A 19,103-nucleotide genomic window follows, 5' to 3' on the forward strand; every position below is an offset into this window, starting at 1 on the left:
TTCAATAAGTTCTGTACCACTACTTTTATTAATCCTTTTCCGTGGCGGAATTGCCACGGCACCAGAGCCCTTCCAGCACTTTGTGATCACGTGATCGTGGCGTCACTGAGGCCTGAACGGAAAAAGATCACGCGGCCAGATCACGGTCAGCGCTGCACAAGAGCACAGAACGCGATCTTCCTTCGAAAAACAAGCAGATAGAATATGACTTGGCTACTGCACGGACATGTTTAAGGAGTTAAATCTAGGTATGGGGTGCGCAAAGTGGGGGGCGCACTCCCCCAGGGGCGGGAGATCTTTGTAGGGGGGCGCGGTGGTTGCAGAGGCACTACGCTCTTCCCCACAGCATTTAAATGAAATGCCGGGGGATCGCGTCAGGCCTCTGCAACCTATTACTTACCGAGATTCAGACAGCTGTGGATGCGTCGCCATGGCAACACGACATCAAATAACGCCGTGAACTGAGGTAAAGGGGGCGCGAGCACCAGGGACAGGAGGCAGGGGGGGCACAGCTGCAAAAGTTTGCGCACCCCTGATCAAGGTGACAACACATTTCTTTTTACTAAAGGCAGACCCTACGAGTATTTTGAAATAATTTTTTAGATGTGGGAGGGGTTACATTTCCTCTGGCTCCTCCCTTTTGTGTGACATCAGTACTGCTGAACAGGAATTTCCGCTGGCAATGCCCCCCCTTCCTCCTTATCAGCTATAACATGGCCAAGATGTTCCAGAGCAGGGCTGTGCAAACTTTTCAGTCTGCACCCCCTGCCTGCTCTCCCCCCCTGCTCGTGCCCCTCCACTTACCTGTTCTCCGGCGTCTTCTGACGTAATGATGTCATGGCAATGCGATGTCATGTGACCCGTGGCGTCATTTGATGCCACATTACCATGGCGATGCATCCCCAGAAGTCGCCGGAGACCACCTATGGGAACTTACAGAGGCCTCACGCGCAGCTCCTCGGCATTTAATTTAAATGCTTTGGGGAAGAGCGCATACCCTTGTTCCAGAGGATGAGTAACCACTAACCACTTAAATGACAAGCCTCCCTCGCCTCTCCACTTCCCCATTCAGAGGACCCATTGAAAATAAAACTCTCAGGGGCTCTTTTTACAACAGCCAAAGCAGCCGATTTGACCGAGTTTCCAAAAACTAAAACCACCAAATGTTTGCTTTAGGTTTGTTAACGGGAGACAATTACACTAATGCAATTTTTGCTAAAGTCTACATCAGGGATCTTCAGCCCGTGGGTCAAATCTATCAGAGTAACCCTTGGATTGTCTGATAATTTCATTGCAGTTGCTGTAGAGGTAGGGTGACCAGATGTCCCGGTTTTGCCGGGACAGTCCCAGTTTTTCCTGTGCTGTCCCGGTTGCCGGTCCATTCTGGAAATGTCCCGGGTTTTGGCCGTCGTCCCAGTATGCGGCAAGGCGGCGGCGATGAGGAGGAAGCGGGAGCAGGTACTGTAAGTAAGGTACTGTAAGCGGGAGCAGGTACTGTAAGTATTTCCTATGTAGAATAGAGGCTAAGTGGCATTTTCACTCTGAAACTCACTATGAAGCTAAAAGAATGAAATCACATGGTCCTGATGATATAAATGTTTACCATATGTTTACCATATGTTTATTTTTACATCTGTAAACATATGTTATAAATACACTTCTGGCCCTTCTGTCATTTTTATCTAATCCCACCCATTGGAAGATTAGTTGAAGAGCAACGAGTTTTTCCCATTTTCCGTGCCTCGGTAGTACAGAACATTTCATCGTCTGCAAACTGGTGCCATGAGCCCTTCTTTAATCTCATACGGTACATAAGGCAGAGCATCTCTGGAGGGTGGAGTTGCGATGAACACTTGGGACTGAGCAAACGGATTAGGTCAGGCACACTGCTGCATCTGACTACCTCCCAGACCTCTTCACTATACCACAGCTGCTGCTGTTACAGACACAGCCTTTCCACGTGAGTTACAAACTGTTCTTTCCTCTTTCTTCTTCATGACAGTAATGTGAGCTAGCCAGTGCTGGGTGTGACTTCCAAAGTAATGTTGCTGTGCGTGACATTTTTGTTTTCTTTTACATTGCTGCCATTATACATAGCACTGTCTGTAGCATTCTGAAGTCTCTGCTCCGTAGAGCTTACAATCTGATTTTGGTGCCTGAGGCACAAGGGGGATAAAGTGACTTTGACCAAGGTCACACGAAGCTGCCTCTGGGATGAGAAGCAGCTTCAAAGGTAGTGACATTAGCACCAAGATACTTCTTCAGCCACTACAAAATAATCTCAATTTGTTAAACATTGGGAAAAGGCTACTTGCATGTTGGTATAGAAAAGTCTGTATGCAATATCTCTGCTTCCAACGCAGAAGGGGGGACGGGCTCTCTAATGTAAACTCTTTTTCTTTCAATAGAAAGTGGAACTGTGTCTGTATGGGTGTAAAAATAATGAGTGGTTCTCTGGTTTGGACTCGTGTGTGTGTGTGTGTGTGTGATACTCTGCATATCTTGATACCATCACTGAGGCAGCCAATTTCCATTCCCCTTTCATACTGAAAGACTTGAGAGGCAGTTTTCCATATTTGATGTAATCATCACTTTATTTCACTGCACCTCAAACTGCATGAGGAAGCCAACAGCTGGGACTACAACAGGTAGTGGCACTGTGCCTCACACAGGAAAAGCAAGCAAACCCTTTTAATTTAAAGTGGGTAATAAGAAAGAGGGTGAACATTTTTAGTTTCTAAGTAAAAAAGTAAATATTTTCCTCCTGTACCATTAACCGCTCGTCAAAGTGGAATATGCCTTAAAAAAAAAAAACTTGATAAAAGCCAACTCAGTCACACTTGTTAATACAAAATACTAACCTCTGCGGTATCTGCTGAACCATTGTTTTCAGAAGCACTACAGATAAGTAATGCGCAATAATACCGTCATATTACATACAAGGTGCACGCAGCCTAGCATTGTATTATACAAGGCAATAATTACATGGGGAATACAGTAGTTAATACTTTTTCACATTATAAATACAGGGTGCTACTGTATGTAATAACATCTCTTCACTGCAAACCTGAGATTTTATACACATTATTCATTGCAGAATAAGAAATCTATGGGCCCTTGGTACAGTATTTGTTTTTCTTTATGTGATGATGTTTTTTGCCCACTGTTGTTATATAGATGCTATATGTATGTATTTATGTATTTATATAGCACCATCCAGGTATTGTACATAGCGCTTTACAATACACGTGACATAATATTATAACACATAATGGGAATAAGCGCTTCAGACATAACACAATAGGAAAAGGAGTCCCTGCTCCTAAGAGCTTTAAAGGCTTTATGCGCCGCCCCTCCTTTGTGACGCTAAACCAAATAATGGAGACCACACAATGTTGGAAGAAAAGGTCACAGCTTTATTTTATTATCCGCTGTTAAAACCCTACCAGCCTGCTCGCCAGCCAAGTATGCTCCATGCAAAATGGGGGGGGGGGGAGATCCTTGCCCAGCGGCCAGCGATTGGCCGCGCTCCCTCCCCCTGCCCGTAGCATGTGAATGGGGGGGAGATCCTTGCCCAGACAGCCAGCAATTGGCCCGCTCCCTCCCCCCGCCCAAAAGCACTGTAAGATGGGAGGGGGAGATCCTCATTCAGCCGATGTTGGGCTGCTTCCCTCCCCCTCCCGGCCCTAGGGTCAGCTTAGGCCCAGCCCTAAAGCTGGTGGCCAGCCTTTTACCAGCGTTGATTGGGCATAGGCCGGCCCAGCCCTAAAGCCGGCACCTCCAGCCTGCCGAGCTGTTCTAGGGGCTCCAGCTGAAGGACGGACCCTAAAGTCCTCATCCTTTCTCTGTCTCCTGAGCTTGGCTGGCGCGGCAGCTCCGCTGTGACGAGGAGACAAACTGCTCCTGTGTGATACAAAATCATGTTAATATAACATTCCAACAGCTCAATACAATAGCAAAACATTGGGGATGGGTGGGTGGGAATTCCGTTAGCTCTGTCTCTCTCCCCTGGGGCCCCACTCTCTATACCCTCTCCCCCCTCCCCCTGCATGGGAGGGGACAAGCAGCCTTCCCCCTCCATGGGGAAAGGGGGAGGGGGGTTAGCCGACCCCCCCCCCCCCCCCCCCAGCTCTCGCCAATCAGGACATCGCAGCCCTTAAGGAGCCTACGACCCCATGCTGGGGCCTCTGCCTCTTCAACATTCTAAGTGGTTAGTGGGGAGAATCTACAGAAACCTAAAGGTGTCTTTCTGATTTCCCGGCTGTGGGCTTGAAATAATCCTTATATACCTGGGTTGAACTGGGACTACATCCAGGATTAACTATATTCAGATAAGGGGTATCGCAATCCCACGTTGAAGCAGCAGCCTGCGCAGTATTTATGCATTTGATATGCATTTTTAAGAGACCGCTTTCTGCCCTTTCCAACGCTGCTTTTATTTGTTAAATCCAATGCTCCGTTCAGGAGATATGAGCGTTTCAAATATTAAGTGCCCGGGAGATTAAAATGAAGCTCGCCCAGTGCAGTCTGAAGGTTACCATGGTAACTTCAGAAGCTGAAGATGAAGGAAATCGGGATTTTTAACACTTAAAAACATAAAACAGAAGAGTAGGACGTGGTATGGGCAGGGACAAGAGGCTAACGTTATAGGAGTTAAACTCACGTAGGATTCGGGGGGAGGGCTCCTACGGGGGGGCGGAGGGGGGGCTGCCTTAACTGCCAGTGACTTGAATGATGATTAACAAGGAACAGCTCCAATTCCCTGTATCAATGCCCAGTGAATCTCCTCCTACATTCTGTACAAAATGTATTGATGCAAATGTAAGTTTTTGTAATAATTAAGCTCTAATCCAGGGGTGGCCAACTCCAGTCCTCAAAGTCACACCAACAGGTCAGGTTTTAAGGATATCCCTACTTCAGCACAAGGGGGGGGGGAGTCAGTCAATGACTGAGCCACTGATTGAGCCAACTGTGCTGAAGCTGAAGTTGGCCACCCCTGCTCTAAGGGAAATAGTCCCTAACACTATAATGAAAGCCTAGATAATATCATGTTATATAAGTAATACTGTATTTACATAATGATTTCTTTTTGTGCCATGTATGGAGTTTTCTTCTAATTAAATAACATCACCCCGTATTTTAGTTTCACGTTGATGTTACTGTGCCGTTCTCAGTGGCGTAGCTAGACATGCCCGGGCAAAAAAAATGTCAGGGCCTCATTATAAGTGAACATATTTTGTAGATTAAAAATTAAATATACCGCACACATCTATACTATAATTCTTAGTTGGATTCCGTCTGTTTGTTTATATGTCCGAAGCATCGAAATCTCAGAAACGGCACCACGTAGCACAACGAAACTTTCACTGTACATTCTGCTGTGGATTTGTAGGACAACACAACTATTTTGAGCTTCCAATGTGACTCACCTCCCAAATTATGGACATTCTAATTTTCCCTCGGCTGTCCAGCAAATTTGTTGGAGCAGGGGGCGGGGAGGCGTGGCTACTAAGGTAGGGGGCGTGTCCTTGCCTGGATCGGGGCTGTGTCTCTGTGTGTGTGTGATGTCAGATATGTGGGGGAGATGTGCCAGCACGGGGGGGCGAGTGGGGGATGTGCCAGCTAGCGGGGGGAGATGTGCCAGCTAGTGAGGGGAGATCTACCAGCAGGGGTGGTGGGCGGGAGATGTGCTGGCAGTGAGGGTACATGCCACAGCAGCGCGGGGAGATGTGCCACCAGCAGGATGGGGTAGGGAGATGTGCCAGCTAGTGGGGGAGATGTGCCAGCTAGCGGGGGAGATGGACCAGCGGGGCCGGGGACGGAACATGTGCCGGCAGTGGGGGGGAGATGTACCAACAGGGGGGGAGCGGGAAAATGTGCCACCAGCAAGGAGAGATGTACCAACGCGGGGGGCGTGGAGATGTGCCGGCAGCGAGGGTACATTTTTGCCGCTCTAGGCCCGGGCCTAATGGGAAATCTGCCACTGAGTAAAGTAGAAGGTGGGAACCTCTCTGCACCCATCCACAGTGAGATTCAATAGCTTTTTTCTCAAATGATATTGGGCTTTTTTCTCCAAAATTCAGCATACACCTTAAATAAATCAGCATAGTACTGTAATATAATATAATACCGACTGCTATTTTTTTCTCCCTCCCCCATCATCCCTCCCCCTCATCAACTTGTTCCCCTATCATCATCAGCTCTCCCCCTCATCATGCCATAGCAGGAGACTCCGGAAGTAAGAAAGACTTCCGGGTCAGACCGCTGGAGCGTGCTCCTCCCCTGCCGTCCTGCTCTGTCTCTGTAGCAACTGCTAATTCCTCTGCCGGCTTATCCTCTGTTTAACGCCAGGGGCCCGCCGCATACCATCTCACCTATCTCTATCTGAAGAGAGAGAGATGGGCTGCGGACAGGGAAGGGGGAGGGGAGAGAGAAGGCCCCTGGGCCGTTCTATAGTAACCTCTCTACGAATATATATTGCTGTACGTATCCCGTCACTAAGCAGAACCAGGAAAGTACCATGACATAAAGCACCATTCAAATAAATAGTGGTTCCCTACTTGCAAATGGAATTAATAATCATTTTAAAGCAGCAGATGCCTCTGAGGGTTTAACTCATATAACAGCAAATAACTTTATTTCTTACAGCGCTGTTCTCTCAATGAGGCTCAAAGCACCTCACAATTACAGTATAGCGCGCAGTGCACAGCACATAGGAATTTTACAGACAATCTCTGCCCAGATGATCTTACAATCTATGATTTTGGTGCCTACGGCACAAGGAGATAAAGTCACTTGCCCAAGTTCACGAGGAGCTGACACCAGGAATTGAACCAGGAATTGAACCAGGTTCTCCTAATGCAAACTCAGTGTCGTTGTATACAGTCAGTGTATTCACTCACCAAGCTGCTTCTCCTGCAGTAACATATAATGCTAGTATCTTGCCCCCTGAGCTTGTTCTGCTATTGTTTTTCTTATTTTCTTTTAGTGTTAAAAAGAATGATTTCCTTAATCTCGGTCTTTTGAGGTTACCATGGTAACCTGTAGACTGGGCTCTGGGGAGAGCTTCATTTTAACCTCCTGAAAATTTAACATTTCAAACACTTCCATCTCACGAAGGAAACATCAGAGTTAAAGAATAAAAACAGCCTTACAAAGGACAAGAAGAGACCTCTTACAGTGGGGGGAAATCCTATTTAGTAAAGTCCCCCTGTCTGCAATAATAGGGGAAAACTAGTGCAAAAAGTAGCCATGTTCAGCAAAGAAAAAGCGAATAGTATAGCAAGTAGTTTGTTGATGAGGTATTCCCTATCTGGTGCTCACCCTCCGTTAATCCCGGTGTCTCAATGCTGGATCCAGAAGTGTGCATATTATAGCAATTTTGAAGGAAGCACACAGGAATCCATTTGCAGAGCAAGCTGTAGCGGATTTTTAAGAAAATGGCGACCTTAGGCAGTTCCCTGATGCCGCCCTCCTGTTCCCATGGCAACGTGACATCACACGCTTGCAGATCGCGCATTCGCTGGGCGGCAAGCTGGCATGCCGCCTCCAAATTCTGCACCCCTTCCCCCAAATTCTGCCGCCTTAGGCCCGAGCCTATTGGGCCTAATGGGAAATGTGCCACTGAGAGCAGGTACAATCATAGTGTGCCGTTTCAGGGCCCAAAGCCCTTTCCTTATACCCTACACAGGCGCCTGAAACTATGATTGCCTCTGCTCTGCAAATAGATTTAACAGAATACGCTTTCATGGGCGTCCGCAGAATTTTTTTCAGGGGGGGGCAAAATTTATAACCGCAGCACAATGGCGGTCCCGGCTGCGGCACAGATTGGTCCCGACTTGGGAGTGAGACGGCTTTCATTGGTAGGTAGTGTTACCAATGAGAGCCGCATCACTCCCGAGTGCTACCAATGACAGTGCGCTGCGCTTCCTCCTGCGTAGCAGCATAGGCTAGCCTACCACTAGCTGCCTGCCGCGGCGCCAGGGGCACCCACCCACCTCCGTCCCGGTCCACCCACCTCCGTCCCGGTCCACCCAGAGTCTGTTTTTGGCGTTTATAGCGCCGTTAACGTACTGTACAGCGCCATAAATGCCAAAAACAGCCCAGGACTGCAGTGATCCAGGCAGAGCCGCCAACAGAAATCATGGGGCCCAGGACAAATGAAAGGAGCAGGCCCCCCCCGAACCCATAGCGCCCCCCCCCGAACCCATAGCGCACCTACCACGAAAAAATATATTTTAGAGCGCAACTTTTACTTAACTGTTTTCTTATTGTGATACAGAATAAAACATTACAATGCAACCTGTTTATTTTTATATTTTCAACAAAAGACATGTGTCTGTCTGCCTGGGTGGGTGAGTGGGTGAATGACAGTAGAATGACAGTGGGTGAGTGGGTGAGTGGGTGAATGACGGTGGGTGAATGACGGTGGGTGGGTGAATGACGGTAGGTGGGTGGATGAATGATGGTGGGTGGGTGGATGAATGATGGTGGGTGGGTGAATGACAGTGAGTGAGTGGGTGGATGGGTGAATGACAGTGGGTGAATGACAGTGGGTGGGTGGGTGAATGTTGAATGTGGGTGGGTGAATGATGGTGGGTGGGTGAATGACGGTGGGAGAGAGTGACTGGGTGACAGTGACTGGGTGGGTGGGAGACAGTGACTGGGTGGGTGGGAGACGGTGGGTGGGAGACAGTGACTGGGTGACTGAGTGAGTGACAGTGACTGGGTGGGACAGTGACTTGGTGAGTGACAGTCAGTGACTGGGTGGGTGACAGTGACAGTGGTTGACGTTGACAGTGGGTAATGGTGACAGTGGGTGATGGTGACAGTGGGTGACAGTGACAGTGACTGGGTGGGGTTACTTACCTTGACCGGGTGGGTGCAGCTTGTCGCCGGACGCTTCCCCCTCCTGCCCCCGATATCCCCTTCTGCCCCCGATATCCCTGCGGCAGCTGCCAGGGACGGGAGGTGGGCTTGGGGAGGGGGCGCGGGAGGAGGGCTCGGGGGGGCACGGGAGGTGGGCTCGGGGGGTGGGGGGGCAAGGCCACGGGAGGTGGGCCGGGGGGCATGTGGGAGGTGGGTGCGCAGGAAGCTGGAAAAGGGGGGGAAGCGGGCCGCAGAGGAGCTGCTACTTCCCCCTCCATCCCACGTTGGGAGCGGGAGGGGGAGCGGGCCGCAGAGGAGCTTGGCTTGTACTTCCCCCTCCGTCCCACGTTGGGAGCGGGGGGAAGCGGGCCCTGCTTGCCCTGCGCATGCGTGACGGGACCGCGGGGAATCGGCGCCATTTTTTTAAACTTTTTTTTAAATGTATTTAATTAACTGGTGCCCGGCCGCGCAGGGGGCCTGGCCTGACCCACGGGGCCCAGGAAGCAGTACCCTTTGTCCCCCCTGTGCCCCCCCGGTTGGCAGCCCTGGATCCAGGGGGGGGCAAGCGCCCCCCCTTGCCCCCTCCTGCGGACGCCCATGTACGCTTTTTACATTTTTGATTCCTGAGTAAAGCAAAGATAAAGAATCCCATTGAAAGTATAGCCTGGCCTTCGGCAGCTATTGCTAATTCTGGGCCTTTCCTCTGTCAGTCCTGTTAGAACAGGCAGTGGAAAGGTTAATTCCTTCAGTTGGCCTGTTTTGCATTTCATCTCTGAATATGTAGCAATATTCAGGGGCGGGCCTAAGCAACCTTTGAGCATGTTAATCCAAAGGGTGGATATGGATTGGAACACCTTCTGATGTGTGTGAGCCAATCGGTATCCAGCTTTGAGTTGTAATGATTCAAAGTTAGAGAAACTCCCTGAGGATATTCAAATTGAGACATGTTTCCTAAAATATAGATTGTCAGTAAAGCCTCGTTCAGGGTGCCAGAGGCAGGAGTTGGAGGGAGGGCGTTCGGGAGGGAGGGCGGCAGTCTGCTGGGCGATGTGTGTTCATCCTCCCCAGCAGACTTTTTCAGGAGTTGAGGAGGCGGGGAGGGGGCGGGGCTACAGACCTGAGGTTAGGGATCCAAGTTGCAGTCTTGAAATCATTCTCAAGAATGATTTCATTGGCTGCCTAGGTCCCAGTGACGCTGCTGCAGCTTCAAAAAACGATTTTTTTGTTTATTGAAACTGCAGCCAGCGTCAACTCCCTACTTCGGAGACAGGGCAGCTGCTACCCTGACAACCACAGTTCACTTTAAATACATTGTATCCCACGGCCACACGCACGTCAGAACGCCCTCCCTCCGAAGCCTGCATCCTGAACGAGGCCTTAGTGAGTGATCAGTTAGTCTAGAGAAAGAGCAGAGAGATAAGAAGCCAAGAAGAGGTCTTCCCCTCTTGCCCACCTGGGGGGATTTAAGCTGCCTTGTTTAGAGAGGCAGAATTAAACTATGCTGTCTGCTGTATGCTGTCTGCACATCTATGCTGAATAAAGATCCACAGAAAAAAAGCTGCTGTGTGTGTCCCTGTTCCTGTGTATGGAGAATAGAGTGTCAGTGAGGGTCTCTCCTCTGGAGACCCCAGGGAATCCTTGCTGGCTGGAGGCGCTGTGCACCCTGAGAGAACAAGGTAACCTGTCCCACACCACACCTCCTGTCCCTGTCCTGGTCTCTGCCCACAACACCGCAGAGCACTCAGCCCTCCTGTTTACCAGCAGGTCACAGCACCCAGATCACTCAGAGTGACCAGAAGGAGTGTACCCCCCAATCTCATGTTGGGTGGGGTACCAAAGAAGGGTTACAAAAGCAAAGAGGATTTTTTTCCCCTTTGACAAATCTGAGGCAATTCTTTTGCACAGACTTTGCCTCAGTTTTGCAGCCAGGAGACTTTACTAAATAAACCCCAACATTTATTTGAAACAGTTGCAGTGCATTGCGCAGTCCAGCTCCTAAGGCTGCGTCCATAGGACTGCGCCGTGCTGAGGCGCGCGGAGGCTGAGGGAAAGCGGGTGCTTTCCCTGGCCTTGGTCCGCGCGCCGTCCGGGGGCGTGTCGGGGGGGGGGGGCTGTGATGTCACGGAGCTGGTTCGTCCTCATTGGGCGAACCGCTCACGTGACCGGCCCTGCGCTCCCTTGAGCGCTTGAATTTAAAATTTTGCTAAGACTTACGCTAGCGTGCCCCTGCTAAAGCCGCTCTCATTGCGGCTGCAGGGGCTCACTGCCAAGCAGCAGCGCGCCTCAGCACAGGTCAGCGCATAAGCGCTGACCATGCCCGAGACCTAAGAATGGACATTCAAAAGCAGCAATAAGCAGAAACATCCTAAATCCTAGGAAGTGGTCCCACTGGTGGTAACAATGAAAGGAAATAGCGGATGAACTCTCCGTCAAAGGGCAGCTACCGAACCTTTTCATATGTTCTACTTGCTCGTTCTACGGAAGTGCAGACATACAGTGGCGATGTAAGTGCAGTTCTGGAGCAAAATGTTCCTCACGTTGTTTCATGTCCTGGAATTATCCTACTTGATTAATTCAATGTGATGAGAATTGGGGTATTTTTCTGTCAACACTGCATTAACTTCTATTCAAGTGACCCCAACTATTAAATATCCTGTGTAGCGTCTTCCCCAGGCTGAAGAAGCTTGTAGTCCCATTCACTTGAATGGAGCTGATCTCCTCTATATAGTTGGAAAACGGTTTCATGGCATGTCGAAAAAGGTAACTCTTTGTATGTATCCAGAGTCTACCACCATCCGTTGAGCAGTGAGCAATATTTTGCTCTAGTGTACAAACGAGGAGAACAAAGATTGGGGGGGGGGGGCTCACTTTTTGGGAGGCTTAAGCAGCAAGTTATTGAGTGACCCAAAATTTCCATTTTTTCCTGCACCCCCTAAAAAAACAAAACAGCTTTACTGCTTGGGTTGACCTCCAGGAAACTATGACATTATGTCCTACTAAAATCACAGCTTCCTATTGGTTAACGATCATAAAGTTAACCTGGCGGCCATATTGATTTCCCAAAGATTCCTGGAGCTGAAAGTAACAGGATTCAGATACGGAGATTCTCCTGATTTGTATTCTATAAACATACAGAAAAAAAAACAAGTAATAAGGATTGCCTTAGTCTTTTATACACATCACAGTTTTCTGACCCAATCACAGACCCAGGACCAGCTTTGAAAATCGCAGGGCCCAGTGCAAACTATGATCGCTGGGCCTCTTACACCCTACCTGTGGGGCGGTTGTGGCAGCGGCACTACAGGGAGCCCACCCGGGGGGGTTCTGACACAGATGTTGGGTCCGGCATCTGTGATCGCCGCAGGCGTGGGCTTCCTCTGTCACTGTCATCGCTCCAGTTCCACAGGTGGCGTCCCGGGGAGAGCACAGGGTCCAAGCAGTTGATCAAGTTGTCAAGCCGGCCCTGCGTCCTACTGTAGTCCTGTTCATTAGAATTGAAACAAGAGAACACAATTATGTACCGCGTGGTGAGTGTGCTGTGTTCCCGATGCAGAATCATCTGGTTGTGTTTCCTTTACATGGTAAATCCAAAATATGAGTGATTGTTCGGACCTGAACTGTGTTATTCTGCACACCAGGCTCCCCCGGCTCCCATCAAAATTCACTTTTCAATTTGCCGTGTTTTAAATTCCCTTTCGGGAAATCAAAATGGTCACTGGTTCAGCCAAACAGCAGCATGCCAAGAGTAAGGCCTGTCACGGTAGCTTGTGACAGGGTATAATATACACCAAAATCTCTGGGTTGAGATGAACACGACTTAGATATAATAAATATAGTTTATTCCTTAAAGAAGGAGAACACACAAGATGATACAAATAACAGACAAGAAATAGCACTTACTTAAGGGTTGGACAATGAAGCAATCAGGTTCAGGATTGGCAATTCATTCAGCAATACAGGTTCAAATGAAGACATCACGAAAGACAATGGGTATAGGGCTTACACTTGTTTATATGGAGTTTCAGCCCTATTCCCTAACATGTGGGCGCCTGAAAGTCTAGCAGACTCTTTTGTAGTCAGGAAACCCTTTTGGCTGTAAGTGTGAATTATGACACTTACAGACCACTCAGGCTCTGCGTTTCTCCGCCCTATTGTACACAATCAGAGTGGCCAAGTCTTTGATCAGGAAGGATGTTTGTAGACAAATGGTCACCACCCTGAACATTAACATAACTCAGAGCCAATAACTTTCCCGGGCTTTATCCCAGCCTTGAAAAACAGTATTTTCTTTAATAATAACATATATTAAAATAATCCGTTCTGTGGGTCTGAGCGGGCTGAAATTTGCCAGATCATCATGCTGGAGGACCCTTGCCATTGTGGACAAATATCAGCCTTCCATGACCCCCAGAACCCGAGATACCAAAACCAAGTTAAAATCCCCTATTAACTTTAATGCACGATTCTCCGCTATAAGCTAAAAGAAATCTCTGCTTTTCACTCTCCCATTGAAATCAACGGGCTCGGCCGCTATAGGCTTTCAATGGAGCAACTCCGCCATTGAAGTCAATGGGCAAAATCCAAATTTTCACATTTGCCCATACTCCGTCTGGTTGATCGGAGAGGGCTGGAAATGGCCATGCAGTCATGCCGGAACAGTGACTACATGCAACCAAAATCCCAGCCCTCTGGTACTCACAGAACCGGAGATATGGGCTTACACTTTTTACCCTTTCGGACTTAGCCGTTTTAAAGCCACGCGGCTTTCTTCCATTAGAATCAATATGGCTGGCGCTTCCATAGCAAATGCATGGGCCGGCGCCGCCATAGGATTCAATGGGACCTCCGCTCTCATTAGAGTCAATGGCGCGACCCTCGTGGCGAGCGCGACCCTTTACGGGGGTCCTTCATCCTCGGACCCGGTGGTGGTTGAGTGTGGGGGTTCCTAGGGTCTAGGGGCAAAAAGAATTTTATTTCTGGGTGCCCTAGAACCTAAGTTTCCCACGCCAATTGTGATTGAACTTGACCTAGTGTGATCAAAGCTCTTTTCTGCGGTCTGCGGTTTGGATGGCTGCCAACCCATTCCTGGAGTTCGGCGTCGAGGAATCCCCATTGAAATGAATGGCTCCATTGACTACAATGGGGAACCGCTGCTCCTCCTCTCGGGCGCCACCTGCAGGTCTTCTGATGAAAATGGGTCCAAATCGCCAGTTTCCCCATAGGATCGTATGGAACTGCAACGGCGACCTATGGGGAGCTGCAAAATGGAGCCTGCAAAGGCGGGAAAATGGAACAAAAAGCTATAATCACTGAATTAACATTAACCCTTTCCCTCCCGCATAGATCCCAGTGTATGTGTTGGTGCAGACACTGGAATGGGAACAATACACATTTACAGGGGAATATACATTTGGGTCCTGAAGCAGGGTAAAAACACATTACTGGACTGCAGTCCAGTTAACCCCTTGCTTCCCAAGTGAGAGCATGGGGTGGCCAAATGGGGTGTAACCCCTTTAATACCGGGCCAAACCCTCTCTCCCATGACAAAGCCAAGTTCAAGGTGGCTGCTATGGACGCTTGCATCCGTGCGCGCCTCCCCTGCATGCTCCTGCAGCCCTGCGATCTGTGCTTTGGCTGCAGGAGTTGGGTCGCGGCGTTTGGGGGTGTTTCTGGGGGCGGGACGAACGTGTCACAGAGCTGGTTCGCTGAACCAGCTCACGTGACGCGACTGTCACCCCAAATATAATTTCGGGTTGTAGCAGCAAAATGTCGCAGCGTCAACACTGCACTTTGCCGCCGGTGGAGTTCTCAGTTTGAAAACTCCCACCGAACAACCCGAAATTGCGATGGACGCTGCGTAGCAGCCACCCTGAACTCGGCCTAAGCTGTGACTTCATTGCAGCATGACATCACAACTTTCTACTGGATGAACCCAGCGGCCATCTTGACTTTAACTTTTTTTTTATCGGCACATTAAAAGGTACATTTTTTGGGAACCAGGGTGGGGGTTGGGACTTGCTGCTTTAAAAGGACATAGCGTACATGTTCCAGGCAGCTGTTACCACATGAATAAGTAAGGAGCCTGTAACCACCAGCATCTGTCTGAACACCACAACATTGTGTAATTCTGCTTCAGGCTAGAAAATTAAATCCTCATGGAAGCAAAAGAGGAAAGCACAGGCTACTTGCACTGTCTAGGTATAGAACACAAAAAGAAGGTGGTGCACTGCAAAAAGCTTAGTACAAAGAGCTGGACATGTAGCCGTGCAGCCATAAAAAAGCTTTTATTGAAAAATCAGATAGTTTCAGCAGTTATGTCTGACGGTTTCGTACTGCAATAGTACTTTATAAAAGTAGTATACGGGTGCTACTGGTACCAGCCTGATGTATCACCTGTATTTTATCTATCAATGCAGGGAGTGCACCACTTCCTATAACTCTGCCTATTGCTCCATATAACCGCTCCCTATACCCATGAGTGTCGGTCTCTTGACCTCCAAGCCTCTCAGTGCTTTCCCATCACTCTTCTCTTCCCTCCACAACCAAATCTTGCTCCTGTAGTATAAAATTACTACAGACACTGGACTGGAGGTTAAACGACCACAGTTTTATTAACCATAATGGTATCATTCAACAGTTTAAGTCACACTTTACCCTGCCAGAGTACCCAAACTTTTTAACAGACCAACAGTGCCAAGCTGAGGCCTCATTACCCAGTCAGGTACCGCCCGGCACTCACTCTGGCTCCTCCCAAATGAATCAACCCCTCCGAGGCAGTTCCTTGTACGCATCACTCAGAGGATACAGCTTCCGCTCACCAACTGCCTCACATATTCCTCAAAATATCACCCCCCGCCCCCACTGTGACAGGGTTTAATACCCCCAAATGAACCAAACTTGCCACAGCTATGACAATGATAACCACAAATAACCCAAAATGTTCCAATATAAACAATATATAACATGTTCATGTAACATATCCGCAAGCATATTGCGTTCTCTTCCTCACTCTCTTTAATAATACCAGTTTGCACCATATAATTCACAAGGGAGGGACAGGGTGGGAGATACACCTTCTTCTCAGCACACTAGACTGCACTCTGTACTACTTCCTGCCCCTTATATAGCTGCTCTAACCCCTCCTCCACCCTTCCGAGTGGTCATCCTGCTCTGACTCACTCTTCCACCTTAACCATTTCACCCCCCAAAACAATCCACCCTGGGATCTCCCAGCCCAGTTACCAAGGGAATAAAAAAAGATGGAAGCGGGGAGAAGGGACAGAACACAGGTCATCCACACACAAAAATGGGTTGATGACTCCTACCATAAGGGAAGTTTGGCGAGGGGTTTGGCGCATCAGTCAAGCCACCCTCCCTGAACTGTCAGGGCTCTTTTTTTTACAATATAAATATGGAAACACTATTGGCTGGAGCAGTAATCATTGGAGGAACCCAAGTTTTGCCTCTGGATCAGTGCCACAAAAATCCTTCCATGGTTGAGATTTCTTAGTTACTTTCAGGTCTCGTTTCATTGCAATATATTCAAATCATTTGAGGTTCCCAAACCCCGATGTTGTGTTACGAAGTGTGGTAGGGGTGGCAAACCTTTCATGAGAACATGTTGCCCAGTCACTGTTATGTGTTTCCAATTGACAAACAAGGTGAGTGTGCGTAGCGTAACCAACTGGGCATCGTGTAGTGTCCCCTGGGTGTAATTATTATCATGTGCATTGCCAACCTGCGGTCACCAAGGCAACGTCACTAGGCTTACAGGCCGCTGCTGGAAAAACAAAGGGAGGGGTCCTCAGGGAGTAATGTCCCCATTGAAAATAAGTACGTCTCAGGCATCGTTCAACCACGAGGAAAATATGAAATATGCAGGGAAGAGGCTCAGAAGTAAGAAATATTTACATGTCTGTATAGCTGCCACTATACCATCTATGTATATCTTTATTTACATAATACCAACAGTGCATGCAGGGCTTAACATATACATACAGTAAAACATACGTACACAGGGATATAATACAACACTGGGATAAGTGCACTGAATAGAGACATAAGCATGGAGAGAAGGGGGTCCATGACCCAAAGAGCTTACAATCTAAGAGTTGTGTTGGGAGTCCAGTGACAGTAAGAGTGCCTGGAAGTTCAGACGTGCATTAAGCAAGTACATTGGTTCACAGAGCACACGGGTGTATGTGCTCCTATTATTATCATTTATTTATAAAGGGTCAACATATTTCACAGCGAGGTACACAGGGGGAACTGTAGTTAGGTAGGAGAAGAGATCCGGCGTCACAGCCAGTGACTGAATCGGAGGCACTTCCGGTTTGAACAGTAAATCTTTATTAAACGCACAAAAGGACACAGGCTACACCACAGTCTCCCCCTCAACGCGTTTCACGCTCAGAATAGCGCTTCGTCTTGGGTGGGGAGCTGTGGCCTGAGCCTGCACATTTATAATAAAAACTGTAGTTACATTAAGAGAGCAATTCAAGCAATATCCTACATGTGTGATTTTTTTTTAAATAAATCAGTTCTGTAGTATTAGATAATACTTACTGTACTATATTATGATTAGTTTTATTCAACTCAATGCCATTTTTAATGAGTTTAAATATACCGTGCATCCTTTGATTTTTATAGCAGGTTTTAGCCACCTCCCCAGCAGTGCAAGATCTTTGTAACACTTTCCTGTTTGTGATAATTTGTTGCCAATGTTCCCAGCAGTTTGAGCTGCAAACGGTAACAATAGATAATGTTACCTTAGGCTGAGTCTGTAGAAGGCACGTCCGTGCTGAGCCATGCGGACGCTCCGCGCTGAGCCCCTGCATCCTCCATGAGGATGTCTTTAGAGGGGGCTCACGCGAGCGTCCGCAGGGGTGCTGAGTTGCTGGATTTTTCAGCCGACAGCCAAGCTGTTTTTCAGTGCGCTGTCGGCTGAAAACATCCAATCAGCGCAGAGCAGCGTCAACGTCACGGTGCCGTGATGTCAGAGCCGAGACGTTGACGTCGGTGCGTCGCGGGTGATTGGCCCAGCGACGTCACTGCCCCGCCTCCCTCAGTCTCCCCCTGCCTCCCGATCGCGCCCGCTGGCTCGCCTGCATGTGCATGAAATCGCGCAGATTTCAGCAGGCGAGCCTCAGCGTCAGCGCGCCTCAGCCCTGCTACCCCCTCTATGGCCCCAGCCTAAGAATATAAGAATACATTGTAGATGCTGAGTTACACTGACTGAAGGATTGATTGAAACGGAAAGGCAGCCATTTAGTGAACCCCGGGAAGCAGGATCTTTCCTGATCGATCACGGGAGAACGAATCGATAGGCAGTTTAGGTAATTCGTTTTCAATACAGGCAATCAAAGACTGCATATATTATGATTTTTTTTAAGTGCTCCTTGTACTGCCTCTTTAAGTAGAATGACATAAAAATAAGAAAAAACATTCCCAAACTGATACAAAAGGTATTCACGGCCCGCTCATTAGAGCTTACAGCATATTACTGTTTGTATCAAGTGGTACAATTGCACCACATGTATCAAAGAAAATAATCCTATTGTTCTCAAAGGTATTTGTTTCTTTGATACATCTGGTGTAGTTTTGCTCCAGAACTGTACCACTTTTGCCTTGATACAAAATCCTACACACTGGACGTTCTTAAAGCAGCAACCCGGCAGCCTAAAGAAAGCTTTATTGTGTTTCTGTCTCTTCCCAGGTCGATTTGAGGCTTTGATCTGGCAGAAAATGGGAGGTACAAATCATCAGATGCATACATTTCAAGGTAAAAAACATTTAAAGAAAACTCCATTTAACAAGCTCAGTAAATCGCAACAACGATTTCCAATTCTAACGTCTTATTCAAATGTAGCACCGTCTGTCAGAGGCCTGTAACTCACTAACACCTCCTATTTCTCCATATAACAGCTCCTTATAACTCCTCCTATTACTCCATATATCCGCATCCTATAACTCCCCATATTGCTCCATATAACCGCTCCCTATAACTCCTCCTATTGCTCCATATAACCGCTCCCTATAACTCCTCCTATTGCTCCATATAACTACTCCTTATAACTACTCCTATTCCTCCATATAACTGCTCCCTATAGCACCTCCTTTGGCTCCATATAACCCCTCCCTATAACTCCTTCTATTCCTCCCTATAACACCACCTATTGCTCCATATAACCCCTCCCTATAACTCCTCCTATTGCTCCATATAACCCCTCCCTATA

The 19,103-nt window shown here is 48.2% G+C and overlaps 1 protein-coding gene across 2 annotated transcripts in view; it reads left to right on the forward strand.

The window, feature by feature from the left end:
• Positions 1 to 1,735: 1,735 nt before the first annotated feature.
• Positions 1,736 to 19,103, forward strand: part of LOC142497240 (uncharacterized) — a 65,512-nt gene continuing 48,144 nt past the window's right edge. The window contains exons 1-2 of one of the 2 annotated variants that reach the window (XM_075604759.1): positions 1,736 to 1,960; positions 18,584 to 18,649. In XM_075604759.1, the coding sequence (XP_075460874.1) occupies positions 18,613 to 18,649 (37 nt within the window). In that variant the 5' untranslated portion in view covers positions 1,736 to 1,960; positions 18,584 to 18,612. The remainder of the gene's footprint in view (positions 1,961 to 18,583; positions 18,650 to 19,103) is intronic. The other variant, XM_075604757.1, reaches the window with a different exon arrangement.

Source organism: Ascaphus truei, chromosome 6 (genome assembly GCF_040206685.1).
Source record: "Ascaphus truei isolate aAscTru1 chromosome 6, aAscTru1.hap1, whole genome shotgun sequence".
In the NCBI taxonomy this organism is placed as follows: domain Eukaryota; kingdom Metazoa; phylum Chordata; class Amphibia; order Anura; family Ascaphidae; genus Ascaphus; species Ascaphus truei.